The sequence below is a fragment of the Hippocampus bargibanti genome, linkage group LG02 (assembly GCF_051943395.1).
Source record: "Hippocampus bargibanti isolate YZ-2025 linkage group LG02, ASM5194339v1, whole genome shotgun sequence".
Lineage (NCBI taxonomy): Eukaryota > Metazoa > Chordata > Actinopteri > Syngnathiformes > Syngnathidae > Hippocampus > Hippocampus bargibanti.
The window spans coordinates 13,009,263-13,031,065 of NC_142735.1; the positions used below are offsets into that span (position 1 = coordinate 13,009,263).

At 41.8% G+C, this 21,803-nt stretch overlaps 1 protein-coding gene across 4 annotated transcripts in view; it reads right to left on the reverse strand.

Annotated features, from left to right (window-relative positions):
* slc36a1 (solute carrier family 36 member 1) overlaps positions 1-21,803 on the reverse strand; it is a 37,613-nt gene that overhangs the window by 5,173 nt on the left and 10,637 nt on the right. For all 4 annotated transcript variants that reach the window (XM_088989436.1, XM_088989432.1, XM_088989434.1 and 1 more), the window contains exons 5-11: positions 19,599-19,687; positions 17,421-17,510; positions 17,220-17,304; positions 11,398-11,625; positions 9,204-9,302; positions 8,949-9,115; positions 8,096-8,265 (exon numbers count right to left, since the gene is read on the reverse strand). In XM_088989436.1, coding sequence (XP_088845562.1) covers positions 8,096-8,265; positions 8,949-9,115; positions 9,204-9,302; positions 11,398-11,625; positions 17,220-17,304; positions 17,421-17,510; positions 19,599-19,687 — 928 coding nt within the window. The remainder of the gene's footprint in view (positions 1-8,095; positions 8,266-8,948; positions 9,116-9,203; positions 9,303-11,397; positions 11,626-17,219; positions 17,305-17,420; positions 17,511-19,598; positions 19,688-21,803) is intronic.

The following is a 21,803-nucleotide window of genomic DNA, read 5'->3' on the forward strand; positions in this document are numbered from 1 at the left end:
CATTTTATTCCTGCTGACCTTTATTTTAATACAATTTGTCAAACAACCTCCTGCTCCCTCCTGCCTGCTTTTTGGGATCCGCACCCGCCATCACCACCCCGCAAACCGTGACAATAAGAAAGTGATTTTCAGCAGCCAAAAATGTTCAGAGACTTGGTCTAGTCAGCATCTGAAGTAGGTAATGGCCTGAAACGGTGGGACAGAAGCAGGCCATGGTGGCACAATAACTGGAATTGAAAAATGTTCTATTTGAAAGTTGCGGTGTCAAGTCCCAAATGGAGAAAATCTGTGTGCTCGGCGACGGTACTCGTGTATTGTTTGCGCGTGAAGGCGAGGGCGTCAGTGGAGAGTTTGTTGAGCGCGCGGTCAGGACAAACCATCTATGATTTGGCGGAATTTAACACAAGTAGGTGTTATTGAGCTTGAATATTTCGTTGTGTAATAATATGTTTTGAATGTTGAAAGTGATTCAATTTTTCAATAAATGTTGATTTCTTTAACTTTGCCCCTTCAATGAAAACTTATTAAAAACAGACGCAATCTTGATAAATCATAGTGCATATGTTATTTTAATCTATTTCCATTTCCTCCTCCAAGTATCTGCGAAATAGTATGTAAGGGCCATATTCCTTGAGACAAATTTATTAACTGATCAGGGATATTTTTCACATTTGAAAGACAGTTACTAAATTGGGTTGTAGTGTTCTTACTGTGCTATGCGGTTTGTACACACTACATTTAAAGGACAACCGGCACCATTTTTTTTTGTTTCCCACTGACATCAGAAAAACGTTTTATACAATCTAAAATACCCAAATCAGGCAGGCTGATATTTTTAGTTAAATGAAAAACATCAATAAAAATGATTTCAAAATGAATCCGGAAATGGCCAGTTTCAGAAGGTCCCACCCCCTTCTTCGTGACGTCATGCCAAGACGTCTTGCCTTGCTCGAGAATCAAAACAATGGCTTCAGATTCGGAGAATATGTTTTCTTGTTACTCATCCAGTTATGAATATGATTCAAATAGTTCTGAAGAGGAAAGCATAAATGTTTGCAATTGATTCAAGGAGTCCTCCCATATCAATTCGAGACGTCAATGACAGCAATGTAGCACCCAGAAAATGCAGAAGATTGCGCCCAAGCTCCGTTGGAAATGGGCTGATTTGTCAGCTGGGAATTCGTGTCAGCGAATATCAAATAGTTGTCTTGGTGCAACACACAACGATTCACCATGGCGTTATTTATGTGTTTTCCTTCTAATTTCGCCATCAACACGAAGTTTTCAGACCAAACAAAGTACCCAAAATGCATTATGTGTCGCTTTCTCGGTCATGGGCGGTCCAAACGCGACGTCACATGGGGATCGTCATCAACTCGAAAACAAGACTTCATGAATATTCATCGCAAGTCTTAAAACGTAAACTATAGCTATATGCTGTGGAATCTTTGTAAAATACGCTCAGTCGAAGTCATTTGAAGTGATTTTATAAATTATGGACATAACTTGTCAGGAGGCGTCGGTTGTCCTTTAATGCTTTAGGTTTAGTATTTCCGGCCCAAACACTCCCTCCAAATGCTCCTGGCCTGGCCCCTCTGTCAAATTTTAGAACCCAATGCGGCCCGCGAGTCAAATAGTTTGCCCACCCCTGGTCTACACCAAAGGACTTCTTTGGCAGATGAACTCACGCCTCGTGCATTGTGAATTGAGTTCCATATAGGGCGGGGAGTACCAGTAGGGTTAATTGGTACACTATTGCCCAGATTCTGATTCAATAGTTATTGATAACTGATTAGATATATTTATATGTTGATCCAATATTGCCCAGGCCCAAAGACAAGATTCATTGTAATTCAAGTGCAAAAATAAATTGTGGGAAGAATACAAGTTTTCTGATTCTGATAAAGACAAGATGTTTGCTTTTTCATGCCCACTCGAATGCCCATTCAAAACACATCCAATTTAGGTACAGCCTGAATAAAATCTACCTGCGTAGGTATATGTCTGTTGAAGGTTGAGGTTTGGATTGAATAGGACTACAAGTGAATTTGCATCTTGTTTATTACCATGGTGACAAGTACAGAATATACGTTCTAACAAAGACGCTTTTGAACACAATCAATGGCAGCCTGCTGGCGAATTAACCCAAGGGCCAACGCCAAGGTTGACTTTCATGTGACAGCAAGCAAAGCCGTCATTCAGCTATGGAAGGGTGCTCTTTAAAAATCATTTAAGACTTTTCAATCTCTTCAATCCAGACGGGAGAAGAGGGTGCTGGGGAATTGGGGACCAGGTCTATCTCAGGAGATGAAGCCCTGCTTTCAAGTCAAAGTGCTAAAATGTATGAGTGTGGCTAAAAGGCTCAGTCGACGTTCCCCCAGAGGCAACAATGGCACCATTGGTCCATGCAAGTGAGTTTGATGGTACAGACACAAAAAAGAAAAAGAATCACAGATTTTCTCTATTCTCCGACAACCTCATAAACAATGCTAATTGTTTATGATGTAACACTAATATATGAATGACTCTACGAAAGTCACAGACATCTTGCAGACGATTCCTGGTTGAGATAGCTGGTGAAAGCTAATGCTGTCTGTAAAAAAATGTCTACGTAAGATAGAGGTGTGCTGTGGAGAGTATGTTACATGCATGTAAATTACAGGTGCACTGTGGTTGCGTGAAGCGAATGAAGCGAATACTGACGCCGTATGGACAACAATGTGAACAAAAAGCAGAAATGTGCTGTGATCATCCTAGCTAGCGAGTGCAAAGGTAAACGACTCAAAAATAAGAATGTTCTTCATTAAAAAAACATCTCTGGAACAAATTTCAGAGAACCTTTTGACTGGTCTTCACTAACTTCCAGAAAAAATGATGATGGTGATGGACGCATGACAGATAAAACAATAGCAATCAATCAAAAAAAAAAAAAAAAACTGAAATGATCCGTCTGGTCATAAGACATCAATAGACTGATGAATGACATACATATTTGCCTTCAGACAGTAAGAGAAAATTGATCGTTTGCTGCAAATGTCCAATGAATGTTTACGTCATGCTTGTTATAATCAATCTGGGGGTGACATGACATGAGCAACGATAAGACAAATGATGAAAAAAACCACCAGACAAAAGGGAAGATGGCACTGATGGGCACTGTGGCCTCTTTTACAGAAACAATTGGAGCATCATAGTCAAATATCGGTATATAAGTCACAGTGACCGTGCAAAATATGTGCACTTCCCAAAGCAATATTTTTCAGTCTTCTTTTCCCTTCAAGGGTTCGCCACAGCAATATTTTTCAGTAAAAAATAAAACACCATCCATCAATCCATCCCTCCATCATCCATACTCTCTACAACTTTGTGCCAGTTTTTAATTATGGCCCGCTTTGAATTTGGCACCAGATGAAAACATTGAGGTTGGTTTTGCACTGCATAGTGTCCTGCCTAGTGTAGTGAAGTGTATATAAAAAAGTAAATCTGAGCTGATCCAAAGCTTGTGTGAAGAACTGCGACAAATGCATTTTGGTCCTTGATTTTTATTAGTTATATTCATAAACAATGTAAGTTGTATGGCAAATGTAAAGTTTGTTTTATATTGCAACTGTTGGAAAACACTAGGCCACACTGGTTAATTCGTTAATTATTTAGCCCCAGTTGAGTACCTGGACTCCGAAACACATAATGAAACCAAGTAGTCAAACAAGTAACTGTGGTTACACCCCTCAGGACGATGTGGTGAGATAGTTGCACTGAACCGGCATAGAACACAAAAGCACATTGTCACAAAACATACTGAACTTGCGTCTTTTTTTTCTCAATCAGGTCTAAGTCTTCAACATCACATTTGTAGAAATAGCAAGGCGGTCAAAGAAACAAGGGCCCTAAGAATAGCTAGAGGGGGAAAACAAATAAAATCAATTGACTTCATATTGGATGAGGTGTCTGCTGTCAAGATCCAATAGAAACAATTGTTGGAGTTGCTTTGTGAAATGGCTCCGCCTCAGGAATGAATCAAAGGATAAACACTTTGCAGACCAGAAAAGTAAACTTGAGGACTTGGAGCAATACTCGAAAAATGAAGTACTTGTCATCAGAATATACATGACGTCCAGGTTCCATGCGCATGGGGTGACCGCAGGCACCGGGTCAGACACTACCGAGCTGAAGCAAAAGCTGGCTGCTTTTCTCCAAAACAGAAGGTCTGAGTTAGAGGTGCAAAACATTGTGCCTTGGCGCCACCCCTAACGTTTATGAAATGAATGACATCTCCCTTGATGTGTAAAACATTTTTTTTTTTGGGGGGGGGGGACCTGATGGTAGCCCAGTGGAATCTCAAACTGAGGCCATGTACTGTAACTTGGGGTCCGAACATACAAAAATGAAATATTCTCTGCAATTTTATCTTAACTGCTTCAGAGGATTGGAAACAGAGACGAAACTTAAAATCCAAACCATCAGGAGGTGAACCAGCTCATAGTAAAGTTAAAGGTGGACAAATGTCTCAAAAGCGGAATGCTGGGAACATGACAGCCCCATCGAGCGGCGGCATGGGGATCCCCCGCGGCAGGCTACCTTTGCTCGCAAAACATTCTCCCGTCCTTTCTAGTTGATGTCAACAACTCAAGAGTGCACGCAAGCCCCGCTAGAGAACAAAGTGATGCAACGACAATGCACACCCAGCTCAAAACGCTGTAAGAACAGGGCATTATATGCACTGTATTGTTGAATTTATAGCCATCATGGAAGTCACCTTATAATTCACCCTTCTCTCTCATCACTCAAGTACAGTTGGCAATCATTTCCATTTCATGAAATTGCCTTATTTCCTCAAATTGCTGACTGTGTCTGCCATTTAAAGGACAACCGACGTCATTTATTTTGTTTCCTAACTGACATCAGAAAAACGTTTTATAGCATCTAAAATACCCAAAACACGCAGTATGATATTTTTATTCAAATGCAAAACACCAATAAAAATGACTTAAAGTGTCCAAAATCTGCAAAAAAAATTGAGCTGCAAATTGGCCATTTTCAGAAAGCCCTGCCCCCAGTTCGTGACATCACCCCAAGACGTCTTGCATTGCTGGAGAATCAAAACAATGGCTTCAGATTCAGAGAATATGCTTTCTTGTTATACATCCAGTTATGAATATGATTCAAACAGTTCTGAAGAGGAAAGCATACATTTTTGCAATCGCTTAAAGAATTTATTCCGTGCCATTTTGAGGCAACATTGGGGGTAAATGTCTCACCCAAAAGGAGGCAGAAGAAAATGGTGAACTCTTGTAGACATGACAGTGTATTGCGTTTCCACAGGCTGATAAATTCCTTATATGGAGCTTGGACGCCCTCTTCTGGCGCAACATGAGGTTTTCAGACAAAACAAGCATTGACGTGATGGAAGGACTGCTACAATGTGTCCTTTTTTTCGGTCAGGGGCGTTCGTTCAGTGACGTCACGTACGGACTCGTCACCAACTAAAAAACAAGACTTCCTGAATATTCAGCGCGAGTCTTAAAACGTAAAATATAGCTATATGCGGTGGAATCTTTGTAAAATACGCTCAGTAGAAGTCATTTGAAGCCATTTTACAAATTATGGACACAACTTGTCCGGAGTCGTCGGTTGTCCACAACCGACGTCACTTTTTTGTTTTTTAACTGACACCAGAAAAACGATTTATAGCATCTAAAATACCCAAAAGACGCAGTATAATGTTTTTAATCAAATGCAAAACACCAATAAAAATGACTTAAAGTGTCCAAAATCTGCAAAAAATTGAGCTGCGAATTGGGCATTTTCAGAAAGTCCCGCCCCCAGTTCGTGACGTCACGCCAAGACGTCTTGCATTGCTGGAGAATAAAAACAATGCCTTCAGATTCGGATAACATGCTTTCTTTTTACACATCCAGTTATGAATATGATTCAAATAGTTGTGAAGAGGAAACCATACATGTTTGCAATCGATTAAAAAATTTATTCCGTGTCATTTTGAGGCAAACGGGCGGGGGGAATGTCTCACCCAAAAAGAGGCAATAAAATGGCCAACGAGCTGTGAGGAATGAATCAGCCTGTTTCCACAGGCTGATATATTCCTTCAATGGAGCTTGGACTCCCTCTGCTGGCAGCTTTTGGATGTAACACACAGTGTTAAAAAAAAACAGTACAGCAAAATACATTGACGTGATGGAAAGACGCTACAATGCATCTTTTTTACGGTCAGGAGGCGGTCCTTTTCTGACGTCACGCGAGGACTCGTCACCAACTCAAAAAGACTTCCTGAATGTTCAGAGCGAGTCTTAAAATGTAAAATATAGAAATATGCGGTGGAATCTTATTAAAATACGCCCAGTAGAAGTCATTTGAAGCCATTTTACAAATTATGGACACAACTTGTCCGGAGACGTCGGTTGTCAATGAATGGCTCCTGCATATAGACGCATGCCTTGTCCCATCGGCAACGTCATGATCCCAGATCAGAGACACTTTTGGTCATGTTCATTGAGTTTACGTCTGAGTCTACTCTGTTGCAGGGCAAAAGAGAGACCCCAACTACACAGAAGTAACGGTTCCGTGTGTATTTTCCGGCAGTCTGAACATCCTGTGGGCCTGCACTCTTTGTCACAGGTCAGCCTTGGTACAATGACAAACAATGATGTGCAAGTGGTCTTCACCCACTACACATAACTACCAACGAGATTATCAGCAAGGTGTGGGCCCCACCAGGCCCATCCTCATTGTCCGACCAACCCCTTAAGTATTTTTGAAGTCAAACTAAAACCTCAAATGTTTTTTGTGTGCGCATGATGCAAGCAAACAAGCAAAAGCACAGACCAGTATATTCAGTGTTGCAAACCTAGCATTTGTTAATAAAGAAACTTGACACGCAGAGTATTCATCATGTTAGCAATGATGAAGTCAAAGACGGCGTTTGCGATGCAGAAAACAATTGTTTTTTATTCAGTCTCACTGTATGCATTCGTTTGCAAAAGCAACTCTCCCTGTTCCAACCCCAAAACTATCCTTCTCAATTCCACATTCAACCTACAACAGAGCTAATTAAATCATGGGCTGCCAATGGAATGACCTGCAGACGTGAAGTGGTGCATGTATGCATTTATACCTTTTTATTGGCTCATCAGCATGAATGTCGGCGTGAGTCGCGATAAGGTCCAAACGTGGCTTAATGAACAAAGGTGTGCGCAAGTCGGCGCCGGGGATTCCGCTGCAGATTTGCCCTTGACTGTCTCGCTACAATTTCCCTAATGGATGTTTATCAAGAGAAGGTGGAGTGTGCATTTAGTAAGCAAGCAATTTTGTCATTACTTAGAGGTCTACATGAAATCCTCTCTTGAGAATAATTAAAATGTTTACTTTTTTATTGAAACTGTTCAAGAGGGAGAGATTTAAATTGAGCAAACAAGATCACTAGTGTGATACAAGTCATGCGTGAGCAAACACAGCGACTTTGTCTCGTTCCCTGCATGACAGTGGATACAACAGAGGTGTTAGTCAAGGAAAAGGTGCATGTAGAGGTGTCCTCAACTTTGACTTAAAATGAGTTGAGGTGAATTCTTTACAAAGCGTGTAAATAAGGGGGATTTTGTTGGTTAACATATTTAATCAAGTTGTAACAACTGGACATTTTCGGACATTTAATGAAATCATGTAGGGGATGGAAAATGGACTTGACTCGGTTGAGACACACCAGTTTTGAAGGCTGTGTGATGTTGTACCAACAGTCCAAGCTGTGGAGCTGAGGGGCACTAGCGAGACTGGACCTGGCTGGGAGGACGTGTGCCAGAGCATGTGTGTTTGAGCAGCCCAGCCCAATGGGAGACAGAAAGACAGACCGACAAAAGTGGAGCTTTTCCGATGTATTTCTGTACTGTACAAGTGTGCAAACTGCACAGGAACCTTTTCTGACCAGGACATTTGTGTTACCAGGAACTCAAAATTTGTGATCTTGTTGACGGAAAAGAGATGACGGGGTGTTTTGCTGCTCTTCTGCCCTTTGTGTGGGCGCCATACAATTAATGATCGATCATAAAAACCTCACAACTAGCGACACAATTTAATAAGTACTCACATGTAAAAATGACAAGGATGGTGCGGAGGACCAGATCAACGGCCCTTTCCCAATGCTCTGACACGCGGGCTGTGGCCGACGGGATAAGGATCTCCGCGGGGACGTAGAACTGCAAAGCGAACGTGATGAAGATGCCAAAGCAGTAGAGCAACTTAACAGCCTGGTAAGTCCTGGATGAAGATAAGGGAGGAGGAAGAAAGTAAGCACCGGTGTAGCACAGGACAACACATATCACTGACCTGTACATTTTTTAGCTTTCTAATGTGGGGAAACCACAAAAGGGAGAAGCCGAAAACACAGAACAAAACAGAAAAATTAAGTCTGAACGGAATATGTGTGTGTGTGTGTGTGTGTGTGTGTGTGTGTGTGTGTGTGTGTGTGTGTGTGTGTGTGTGTGTGTGTGTGTGTGTGTGTGTGTGTGTGTGTGTGTGTGTGTGTGTGTGTGTGTGTGTGTGCGCGTGTGCGCCTGTGTGTGCAGAGTTGCCATATGTCAGATTTTACTGGAACAGGGCAATAAATATAATAAATCTCAAATAATATCCAGCTCTCTGATACAGTTTGTAACAAGTGCCTTTTAAATCAAGAGTGGGAGTGATGTTATTGGCCTTATTAGAGAATGGCAAGTTGTGAAAAGAAGTATTCAAACATTCAACAGCTAGACATGTGTGTGGTTGTCACAAATGTGAGGTTTATTGTATGTTTCCTTGGAAAGCCAACTGCCATAATTAGGTAGTGAATTCTCATCGCTGCACATAACAGTTGCCAAGATGTCTCCAAAATACCACAGGTCTTCTTTCAGTCATAAATGACACCCGAACAAGAGTAAATATAGACACTTGTGCTGTCATCTTACCAGCAGTTGGGCAGGTTGAGGGTGATACTGCCGCCAATGTCGGCACCAAAGCATATGTAGCCAATTGTGCCCAGGCTGATGTAGAGGAAGGAGACAATGCCCATTCCCAGGTAAAGGACCATGGGGAAACTCTGTGGCTTGTGCATCTTATTCTCCAGCGGGAGGACCTTGAGACAAAAGCGACAACTGCGTGTCAACCTTTTTCCCATGTGTGCTTATGCATGTGACACCTTTCTTTGTTGTTCTTGAACGCACCACTCCGATCCCTTCAAACGCAAAGATGGCTGTCCCAAAAAAGAGTGGGTAGTTTTTGGCTTCACCCACCAATGGAAGGTCGATGGGGTATTTGATGTGCTGTAAGAGAACAACGATAGAGAAAAACTTATTTACTATTTCATCATTCATTCATCTTCCAGACTGCTTTGTCCTCACGAGGATCGCGGGGGGTGCTGGATCCTCTCAGAGCTATCTTCGGGCACTAGTGGGGGACACCCTGAAGTGCTTGCCAGCCAATCGCAGGGCATAAAGAAACGAAGAACCATCTGCTCCCACACTCACACCTAGGGAACATTTTCAATGTTCAATCAGCCTGCCATGCATGTTTTTCAAATGTGGGAGGAAACTGGAGGACCCATGCGGGCCCAGAGAGAACATGCAAACTCCACACAGGAAGGTCAGAGCGGGATTTAAACTCGCGACCTCTGCAATGTGAATTCGGTGTGCCAACCACTCCAATAACGGGCTGCCCTGTTCCATTATTTATTTAAAATGATTCAACCAATTTACTGATAGTGTTCTGTCACCTGCAGCGTGTGAATGTGTGATGTCAATGTCACAATTGGAGTTGTATGATCCTGAAATTGAAATGGAAGTGGAAATCGTCTACTTTCTTGTTTGTAGATTAAAGTGGGATGGAAATGAAGAAATGATTGTCAAATGTAGTGTGTGTGTGGTGCGTGCCAGCTGTCACCATGTGCATTGAGAGGATGAGAGTAGTGCACAATTGCTCATGCCTGCAGCTTAGACGGAACACTGCATACTTCTGATGTTTTAATTTAGAGCCTGAACTTAAACAAATTAGGTTTATTATTTAAACCATTTGGAAATACAGTAAAGTCTCGTTATATCGATATTCAAGGGAGTCCGAAAAAATATCGATATAACCGGGACTATCGATATATCCGACCCTGTTTGCATGTAATTTTCTCCGTGCGTGCATAGAAATAGTATCGATATAACCGGGACTATCAATATATCAGATATCGATATAACGAGACTTTACTGTATAAAATCTCACAGAACATTTGATATCCCAAAAATTCCAGTCACTGTATCCCTCTATGAATATTTAATACTAGGAAACAGCCAATGATGTCTAGAAAATTAACCCATACCACAATTTATTGTGCCAATATAGAAAAGTGAGTGAGTAGCACCAGTGATTAAAAACAACCACTTTGAAACATTACCATTAGCTTGAAATCATATTTGTGTGTGGCATGCCACACATTGTTTCTGTCATAGTTAATCTTCTTCTTTTCCTTTCGGCTTTTCCCCTCAGGAGTCGCCACAGCGAATCAATGTCCTCCATCTATCCCGGTTTTGCATCCTCTTGTCTCACACCAGCTACCTTCATGTCCTCTTTGACAACATCCATAAACCTCCTCTTCGGTCTTTCTCTCGGTCTCCTGCTTGGCAGTTGAAGGCTCAGCATCCTTTTCCCTATATAGTCACTCTCTCTCTTCTGGACATGTCCAAAGCATCTCAGTCTGGCCTCTCTGACTTTCTCTCCAAAGCCTATAATATGAGTTGTCCCTCTAATTTACTCATTCCTGATCCTATCCAACCTTGTCACTCCCAAAGAAAACCTCAACATCTTCAGCTCTGCTACCTCCAACTCTGCTTCCTGTCTTTTCTTCAGGGGCACAGTCTCCAGTCCAAAGATCATGGCTGGTCTCACCACTCTTTTAATACACTTTTCCTTTCATCCTAGCTGAAACCCTTCTATCACACATCACACCTGACATTTTTCTCCAGCCGCTCCAGCCTGCCTGGACACGCTTCTTCACCTCTTTTCGTTTCTGTCATAGTTAATGTTAGCTTGATTTTTAGGTCAAATAGCCCACTAACAGCTCTTTTTTTAACTGAACAATTTAAATAAGTTTGAAAAATACAAATAAAAAAATCCAGCAAAGAAAAATCATGTGATCAGTCAAAACTTTCTTTTGTACTGAAATGTCATCATTCAAAAAAGCAAGAATTGTCTTTGCTATTCAAATGTTCAATGAAATTACTTAGAATTCACCGCCTGTACCCGACCATTTTGAATGTCTTTGAATGGAGCAATGGCTTTTTATGCACATTTCCAGCAGGCCCATCTCACAGGCATTTACTGACATGTGAGCACAGAAGAAGCTTAAAAAATGAATAAATACACATTGGTGTTTACCGTGATGGAGTAGAAGTAGATGAGGACCAGGCTGGTAGCCATGACCAAGTTGGCGATGAGCGAGAGCGGGGCCAAATACTTAAGGTTGGGTGTAAAGACCAGGAGGATGAAGGCGGGCAGGAAGCAGAGCATGTAGAGGCGGGAGTCGAAGCTGGGCACCAGCACCTGTGTCTGGTTGCCGCTCTCTACCTCACAGTTGAAGGTGGTGGCGTTAGCTGCCTCTACCACCTGCCAGAAAGGAAAAACAAGGCCAAAAAAACCCCCCGGACTATTAAAATAATTAAATATGCTCTGAAGTCATTTGTTAGAAAAACCAACATGTCCTTTGACAATGTACCGGCAAACTAGTTAAGTAGCCCTAGAGTACACAGGAGGAGGAAGGAAGACTCTACTTACGACCACACAGTCAGCACCAAGCAAAGTCTCCTGCTACTCACGGTCCTCCTGGTACCCTTGGGCATAACGTCATTATAAAATGTATTATAACAAAATTAAATGCGGCAAATATAGTGGTGCACAGCCATTATATTATCACAATCTGTAATTACAATGTCAATCATTTGACAGTGGCTCTCACATTTCTTAAAACTAGTACATTCCCTTTACAAGTAGTACCATTAGGATGAACATGATACAAACATAATGGCCCGAAGCCAGGGATGTCAAACTTGGGTCCTGGAGGGCCGCTCTCCTGTGTGTTTTCCAAGTCTCCCTGTTGCAACACACCTGATTCAATTGATCTCATCATCAGCCAGCTCTGCCTAAGCCAGACTTTTAAACTTGGTGTGTGTTGCAACTGGGAGACTTGGAAAACATGCAGGACGGCGGTCCTCGAGGACCTCAGTTTGACACTTGTGCCCAAAATGGTCTTTTAAAAAATGAAACAAATGATTTATTCTTAAAATACAAACTGTATTTATTATTGTAAACCAGTGTGTGATTCTGCACAGTTCAAACATTAAAGCTGTTCTGGGATGTATGAAAATAAAACTACCTACATTTAAAGGACAACCAACATCACTTTTTTGTTTTCCTAACTGACATCAGAAAAACGTTTGATAGTACCTAAAATGCCCAAAACACGCAGTGTGATATTTTTACTCAAATGCAAAACACCAATAAAAATGACTTACAGTGGCTAAAAAGTACTTTAATTTGAAACCGGAAGTGGGCAGTTTCAGAAGGTCCCGCCATGCCAAGACATCTTGCCTTGCTCGAGAATCAAAACAATGGCTTCAGATTCGGAAAAGATGCTTTCTTGCGAATATGATTCAAATAGTTCTGAAGAGGAAATCATACATGTTTTTAATCGATTATAGATTTATTCCGATCATTTTGATGCATCTGGAGAGAAATGTACTGACAAACTCTTTAGTACTCACAGTACCTAAAAAAGGTAGAAGATGGCGACAAAGCTCTGTGGTAATTGTCTCCTGGGAGGTTTTGTCAGCGAATGTAAAATACACTGTAGAAGTATTGATGCAACACACAACGATTCACCATCGCGTTATTTTTGTGTTTTCCTTCTAATTTCGCCATCAACACGGATCAACACGAAGTTTTCAGACCAAACAAAGTCCCGCAAAATGCATTGAGGTGATGCAAGGTATGTCCTTTCTCGGTCAGGGGCGTTCCTTCAGTGACGTAGGGTGAGGACTCGTACCGCAATTGGCTGCGACACACAACGATTTACCATCGCGTTATTTATGTAATTCTAATTTGCGATCAACACGGTGTTTTCAGACAAAAAAAAAAGTACCCAAAATGCATTGTGTGTCACTTTCTTGGTCACGGGCGTTCCAAATGTGACATCGCTTCAGGCATCATCATCAACCCGAAAACAAGACTTCCGGAATATTCAGTGCGAGTCTTAAAACGTCAAATATAGCTATATGCGGTGGAATCTTTGTAAAATACGATCAGTAGAAATCATTTGAAGCGATTTTACAAATTATGGACACAACTTGTCCGGAGACGTCGGTTGTCCTTTAAAGGACAACCGACACTATTTTTTTGTTTCCTAACTGACATCAGAAAGTTTAATAGCATCTAAAATACAGTGACACCTTGGCTTACGAACTTACTAGGTTGTCAGAGTGTGTAAGGCGAAAAGTGTGTATCAAAAATTATCCAAAAATTAATTTCCCAGAGGAAACCATTAAAATGAGAATAATCCGTTCCAAGGTCCCCATAAAACATAATTTCTACTTTCTTATTTTATAAGCCTTAAAACTACACAAAATATACTTTATTTTATGTATAATAAATGTGCTATGGTACTATAATTAAAGAAATAAACTGTACTGTATAATGAACTCGTTTTATTTATCTTTGTGATGGTCGTTGATGACTTGATGGAATGGAGTGGCCGGTTTCCTCAGCATTTAACACTTTATGAGGAACATAACCTTCTTTTTACCATCTTGAGGAATGATACCTTGTAGGTGCTTTCTCTGTGATAATTTTATCTAGTTCCTCATCAATTGTGTTGTTTAGCTGGGTTGATAGCTTTTTGCATCAAGTGTACATATGGCTTGTGCAGGTTGTTTGTGGAGTCTGATTGATGGGATATTTTAACCTTGCAGTCTACACTCTGCCTTTGAAACTCTCTCACTGTCGTCTGCCTGTCTCTTTAATGTTTAAACCACCTCCCCTCACTGCTGCGTCCTTGACCAATCATGTGGCTTTAACCGAAGACTGGGGGCAGGGAATAGAGGACAAAAAAAAAACCTTGGCAGCCATTTTCTTTTTGGAGAACGGCTTCACTCTCTCTGTTTGTAAACGCCAACTCCCCTCACTGCTCCGTTCCTGACCAATCACGTGACTTTAACCGAAGACTGGGGGAGGGGAATAGAGGAAAAAACAGTTGGCTTGTTAGGAGAATGGGCTCGTTCGCGAATGACACATCACTCATTGTGGCAGCTCCGTGTGTATCCCGAAAAAGTAGTTCGTATACCAAGGTAAAATTTTCATATATTTAACGTTCGTAAATCAAAAAGTTCGTAAGCCAAGGGGTTCGTAAAGCGAGGTATCAGTGTACCCAAAACACGCAGGCTGATATCTTAAGTCAAATGCAAAACACCAATAAAAATGACTTAGTGTCCCAAAACTGCCACAAAATGTGCTCGGAACTGAAGATATTCATGAAAGTCCCGCCCCCTTGTTCGTGACGTCACTCTTGGTCACATACTGCCTTGCTCCAGAATCAAAACAATGGCTTCAGACAGTTCAGATTCTGAGAAGATGCTTTCCTGTTACCCAAAATGCATTGTGTGTCACTTTCTTGGTCACGGGCGTTCCAAATGTGACATCGCTTCAGGCATCATCATCAACTCGAAAACAAGACTTCCTGAACATTCAGCGTGACTCTTAAAATCTAAAATCTAGCTATATGCGATGGAATCTTTGTAAAATGCGCTCTGTATAAGTCATTTGAAGTGATTTTACAAATTATGGACGCAACTTGTCCGGAGGTGTCGGTGGTCCTTTAAATGTATTGTAAATATTGAATGAAAATCACATTCCAATAAATGTTTAGAAAGCATTTCTGAAACATTTTTACATGTTTTTAAATGTACATGTTTAAAGAGTTGAATAATAGACTGAGATCAATTCAGCAATGAATTGCTGGCACATAGTGTGAAATTCTTTTTCGCCTTTCAATGGATTAGAAAATGGATGTATGGATATAGAATATTTGTAGCTTGAAAAATACATCTTTCCTGAAGTGTTATGTCCCACTTGGGCCACAATGTCTCTGTCAGGTGAATGCATAAGCAGTGCGCAAAGCAAAACAGTGGTGAGACAGCTGGCAACGACCGCGACATAAACACCTGATGTTCTGGTTAATTACACTTGAATGTTGAATGGGGTTTAAAAATGTTATGACTAGTGCCAAACTTGACAAGGGTATTGGTTAGCAGACTCACAAAAAGACCGCAAGCAGAGCAGCTTTTGGTGTGGCAATTAAAATTTGAGGTAGTGCCAAAATATTTTGAATAGCGGCAAAAATTCATTTCTGGTAGCCTGTTATAGTTAAAAGTAACGTATTTCCCAGTGTGTAAGGTTCACTTAAAAGCCTTGATTTGCTTCAAAAGACAACCCTGCGCCTTGTACGCAGGTGCGCCATAAATGTTAAGTAATAACAGGTCTCACAACAGGTGTCGCAACTCCATGTCGGCAGCCATGACTCCATTTCCCCCTGTAGAGGAAGTAGTGTGTAACCCCAGCCTCCACTGTAGAGCCTTGTAATGTGGTGTGCCTTATATTTGGAAAACATTTATATATTCATAAAATATATTTGAAAAACTTTTTTCATTCATTGAAGGTGTGCCTTGTACTCCCTTATACTACAGTCTGCCTTATATGTGGAAAAGGTTTGAAAATACACCATTCAGTGGAGGTGCGCCTTATACTCCTTATACTAATGTGCATATCCCATGAATGATTTGTTAAAATCGTGAAGGCTAATCACAAAACGTGCATGAAATTCTAAATATCGTCCAATAGGATCCATCTGATTAGATTGGTGTTAAGACTAATCTTGCCACACGTTTCATTTGAATGTAGTCTGGCACACAAAAGGCAACACTATGTCAAAGGAGTACACACAGTACCGGTAGTAACGAGGGAGAAAAAACAAGAATGATTCAAAGTCTGGTGGCGAAAGCAAAGAGAAATCAAGATCCCATTTAACGTCTGTCTGTTAACTACAAAGTAAAATGTGTACTAAGTAAAGCACAAACTGCTTTTAACCACGAGTTATAAAATAAATTTGCAACAGGAAAACCAAACTGACACTTTATGACATTATCATTTACTTCTCTTTACTTGAAGGGTCGTGCTGTCAACTCAGCCGCAGATGAGCTGTGCAGAGCAGAGCTGGCAACGAGGCTCGAGAAACTTGGTGTCTGCTGATGGCCCACCGCCGCAACTCGCGGTATGGCGGACTTGGTCACAACCTGAGTGGAGCCATCATCCATTTTGCAGAACATTATTTGCAGTTGGCTAACAACAAAGTGCTGTCACCTGTGTTTAACTCACAGTATCCCCAAACTGCTGACTTGGCTCCTACTCCACCTGCCCGGAGGGCTTTTGTCAGGCTGGTAAGGTGTATCAGCGTGTTAGTATCGGATCATTTTTCCAGGACAAGTACAAACGTACAGGATCAGCACTGACGATCAGGACAGCACTACTTGAAACTCTAAACCAGGCTGAAAACCTATTTCAATTCCTGCAAGCCAAACCAAGACTTGAAACAAGCAAGTCCAATGTCCAATGTCTGAAGCAGCATGACTGAAAAACAACAATAAATCTATCTTTTTTACTTTAGACCCTAATCCTGGCTTTAAAACTCTATATCTTTCCCGAAATTTGAAACTTTAGCAGAGGCTGTTAAGCTTGTTTTGAGAGACTAAATTAAGCCATAATTAACGTTTTAATTCCACTGTTCTTCATTAAGTTAATAGCAAAGTCTGAACCAGCATAACAACTGAGAGCCACTGCCATCTAGTGGTCATGTAATACTGCTTATATAAACCATGTAGCGGAGAATGAGGTCCAAGTGCAGTGACAAGAGCCGGGGTCAATACTTCACCATAGATAAGTTTCAAAGAGTAAAGCGGCGAGGCCAACGGTGAAAGGACAGAGTGACCACAGATAAAATGGAAGTTTCTGTGGTGGATGGTGTGTGTGCGTGTGCGTGCGTGTGTGTGAGTGTGTGCATGTGCGTGTGTGGGTGCATGTGCGTGTGTGTGCATGTGCGTGTGTGTGTGTGTGTGCATGTGCGTGTGTGTGTGTGCATGTGCGTGTGCGTATGTTACCTGCTTAACATTGTCACTCAGGAAGACAAAGTAGACGCAGCAGAAGCCGAGCTGCGTAATGATGAGAAACAAGTTGACTATCTGTCTAAAAAGAAACAACACACACATTGATTATGGTGACCTTATCCAATGGGTGTAAAATTGGAAACATCAGCTGTGTAATTTTATGATTTTGGAGAATGTAGACATATTCTAACATACTTTCCCCAATGCGAGTGTCTCCTGAGCCACGAAACATTCTCCATGCTGTACTGGATCGCCTCGCCATATGTCAGAGACGGCCTGTTCATCCTGCAATAGCAAAAAACGAGGTGTAGTACAAGACATTCAAAGCCTGTAAAAGTTGGTGTTCGCATCAGGGTTCGTTTAAGGTCAGAAACAGTCGAAAACAATTTTAACGGCCTCTGAGTTTTTCTTGTCAAAAAGAAAGTTTGAACATGTGCAATTTTTTTCATTTGTTTCAATAGCATTGTTATTTTGCTTACTTTTTATTTTAGCTTACAAACAAAAAATATTATATATAAAATTATTTTAGTTTTCTTTTTTATTTTTTTATCAACCGTAACAACCTTAGTCCAGAGGGAAGAAACAAGTGAACAACCAGGTTCAAAAAAGACCCAAGTCTACTCTTTTAACCCTGATCTGGTTTTGTATTAGCAAGGTTTTAGTAACGTATTTTCCGGTGTATAAGGTGTACCCAAAAGGCTTAATTTTCTTCAAAAGATGACCCTGCGCCTTATATGTGAAGTAATATTGAGCCACAACAGGTCTCGCAGCTACTTTCAGCAACCATTTCGCCCTGTAGAAGAAATAGGGCATAACCCCAGCCTCTACTGTAGCCTCTTATAAATTGGTGTGCCTTATATTTGGAAAACTTTGGGATATTTATATATTATATTTGAAAAACGTATTCCATTCATTGAAGGTGCGCTTTGTAGTCCGCTGCATCTTACACAGTACAGTGATACCTCGGCTTTCGAACGCTTTATTTAGCTCAGGAACTTTTCGCCTGACAAACATTAAATTTGCGAGAATATAAACTTGGCATACAAACTAGTTTTCGGCGGACGAACCAAACCACACAGCACCACGGTGGCTGGCGGACTAGTTTTCCACACCCCCTTTGAGTGCAGACGTGGTTTGCTATCGATTGGAGTACTTTTGCTATTATGGGGCCAAAAAAGACCCCACCAGACTAGTGTTAAACCGAAGAGGACACAAAAGAAAATTATGGTCGAGCAGAAGGAGATCATCGAAAAACATGAACGAGGTGTGCGTTTGTGTGACTTCCCAGCGTCCCAGTACCAGTATGCTACATTGACCATGACTACGTGTGACTAAGGGTGTTTCTGTGGTGTCGAAGCAACGGTCTCAGGCAATAGAAGAGGTTGAAAAACTTCTGTTGATTTGGATTACTTAAAAGCAGCTAGCAGGGGACAGTGAGTGAGGGTATTGTCGCCGAGAAAGCACGACAATTTCACTCGGATATCATCAAGAGGCAACTACATCAATGACCATCATAAAGGTAAATAAAATGACTTTATTATACAATACAGTTTATTTCTATCATTACAATACAATAGCACATTTATTATATATAAAATAAGGTATATTTGTGTAGTTTTAAGGCTTATTATTATTTAGTAGAAAATTATGTTTTATGGGGACCTGGGAAGGGATTGTTTTTTAATGGTTTCTTATGGGAAAATAAATGTTTGGCAGACGAACTTTACGCCTTACACATACTTTCTGGAAACCAATTAAGTTTGCAGGCTGAGGTATCACTGTATATGGAAAAAGGTTGAAAATACACCATTCGTTAGGGGTGCGGTTTATACTCCGGTGCACCTTATAAGATGGAAAATAAGGTATATATTTTTTTACATCAGTCATGGCAGCCACATTTCCCTGGCATCTCTGGTGCTAACATCCAACCACCATTTTGAATCCATCTCAGTGAACTCTAGTTGCAAGCTGCTTTGTAAACTACCACACATTATTAATTGAAACGAATCTCACTTGGATCAATACAGTGTGAAAGGAGTTGGCATGTCACACTTTGAGTTAAAAGTATCCTAATAGGCCGTATCGTTGACCTGTAGTAAAGACAAATTACATATACAGTAAAGTCTCGTTATATCGATATCGGATATATCGATAGTCCCGGTTATATCGATACTATTTCTATGCACGCACGGAGAAAATTACATGCAAACAGGGTCAGATATATCGATAGTCCCGGTTATATCGATATTTTTTCGGACTCCCTTGAATATCGATATAACGAGACTTTACTGTATGTTTAGTTGTCGGGTGTAATGACGAACAACAACCAAAAGTGTGATCACAAAAATAAAATGAGGTGAGAGCGGAGTTTACTTTGCACTGAGAAAGTGGGAACAGTCGACCAGCACCCTCATACAGTGCAGCGCGATGAGGCCCATGCACAGCAGGCTGACCGGACCCAGCTGGACAAAAGAACACATGGGACGTTTTTCAATAATACTCCGTATCACACCATCACATAGCCCGACATTGGCATAGGGACGGCTGGCTTTCAAGGAGAAGCAGTGAGTGGGGGGCAGATCAATATTCAATATGTCTTTCACATTAAGAAAACAGAGTAGAATGGTTTGGTGTTCTGGCAATTTTGACTCAATCATAAAAATTGACTCAATCATTGGATTGGATTGGATTGGATATGCCTTTATTAGTCTCACAGTGGAGAAATTTACATTCATCATAAAGCTGATAAATGCTTCACTGACCTCAGGGAGTGTTGAAAAACAACAACAAAAACTGTAAAGTGTCCTTGAGAGTTTTGAAAGGCACTTAGAAATTAAATGTATTATTATGATGATTATTATGATGATTGTTGTTATGATTGTTGTTCTGATTGTTGTTATGATTGCTGTTATTATTGTTATGGTTATTATTGTTATTGTTGATATTGTTGTTGTTGATATTGTTGTTATAGTTATTGTTGTTATTATTGTTATTGTTATTGTTGTTAATGTTGATATTGTTGTGATTGTTGATATTGTTATTGTTATTGTTGTGATTGTTGTTATTGTTATTGGTGTTATTGTTGTTATTGTTATTGGTGTTATTGTTGTTATTATTATTATTTTTTTTATTATTATTATTATTTATCCATCCATCCATCCATCCACTGCCGCTTATCCGGGCTCGGGTCGCGGGGGCAGCAGCTTCAGTAGGGAAGCCCAGACTTCCCTCTCCTCAGCCACTTCTTCTAGCTCGTCCTGGCGGATCCCAAGGCGTTCCCAGGCCAGCTGGGAGACATAGTCTCTCCAGCGTGTCGTGGGTGGTCCCCGGGTTCTCCTGCCAGTGGGGCATGCTCGGAACACCTCACCAGGGTGGCATCCAGGGGGCATCCTAATCAGATGCCCGAGCCGCCTCATCTGGCTCCTCTCTATGTGGAGGAGAAGCGGCTCTGAGCCCCGCCTGGATGACCGAGCTTCTCACCTTATCTCTAAGGGAGAGCCCGGACACCCTACGGAGAAAGCTCATTTCGGCCGCTTGCATCCGGGATCTCATTTTCGGACACAACCCATAGCACGTGACCATAGATGAGGGTTGGGACGTAGATCGACCGGTAAATTGAGAGCTTTGCTTTTTGGCTCAGCTCCTTCTTCACCACGACAGATCGATTCAAAGTCCGCATCACAGCAGATGCCACACCGATCCGCCTGTCGACCTCTCGCTCCCTCACACCCTCATTCGTGAACAAGACTCCCAGATACTTAAACTCCTCTACCCTTTTCCGACTGAGAACCATTATCTCAGATTTGGAGGTTCTGATTCTCATCCCAGCCGCTTCACATTCGGCTGGAAAACGCTCGAGAGAGAGTTGGCGAGCTCCACTTGAAGGCCCCAACAGTACCACATCATCTGCAAAAAGCAGAGATGCTATACTGAGGCCACCAAAAAGGAAAACTTCAACGCTTCGGCTGCGCCTAGAAATTCTGTCCATAATGGTTATGAACAGAATCGGTGACAAAGGGCAGCCTTGGTGGAGCTCCCGAAGCACCCTCAACAGAATTCCACGAGGGACACGGTCAAACGCTTTCTCCAAGTCCACAAAGCACATGTAGACTGGTTGGGAGAATTCCCAGCCACCCTGGAAGACCCTGCTTAAGGTGTAGAGCTGGTCCACTGTTCCGCGGCCGGGACGAAAACCACACTGTTCCTCCTCAATCTGAGGCTCGACTTTCCGACCGACCCGCCCCTCTAGAACCCCTGAATACACCGTTCCAGGGTCCAGGTCTGCCAATCCAGAGGCACTCTCCCCGATGATCAGGCAATGTTGCAGAGGCGTGTCTGCCAAGACAGCCCCACAACATTCAGAGCCTTTAGGAACTCCGGGCGGATCTCATCCACCCCCTGGGCCTTGCCACCGAGGAGCTTTTTAACCACCTCGGTGACTTCAGCCACAGAGATCGGAGAGCCCACCTCGGAGTCCCCAGACACTGCTTCCTCCAAGGAAGGCGTGTTGGTGGAGTGGAGGAGGTCCTCGAAGTACCCTGCCCACCGGTTCACGACATCTCGAGTCGAGGTCAGCAG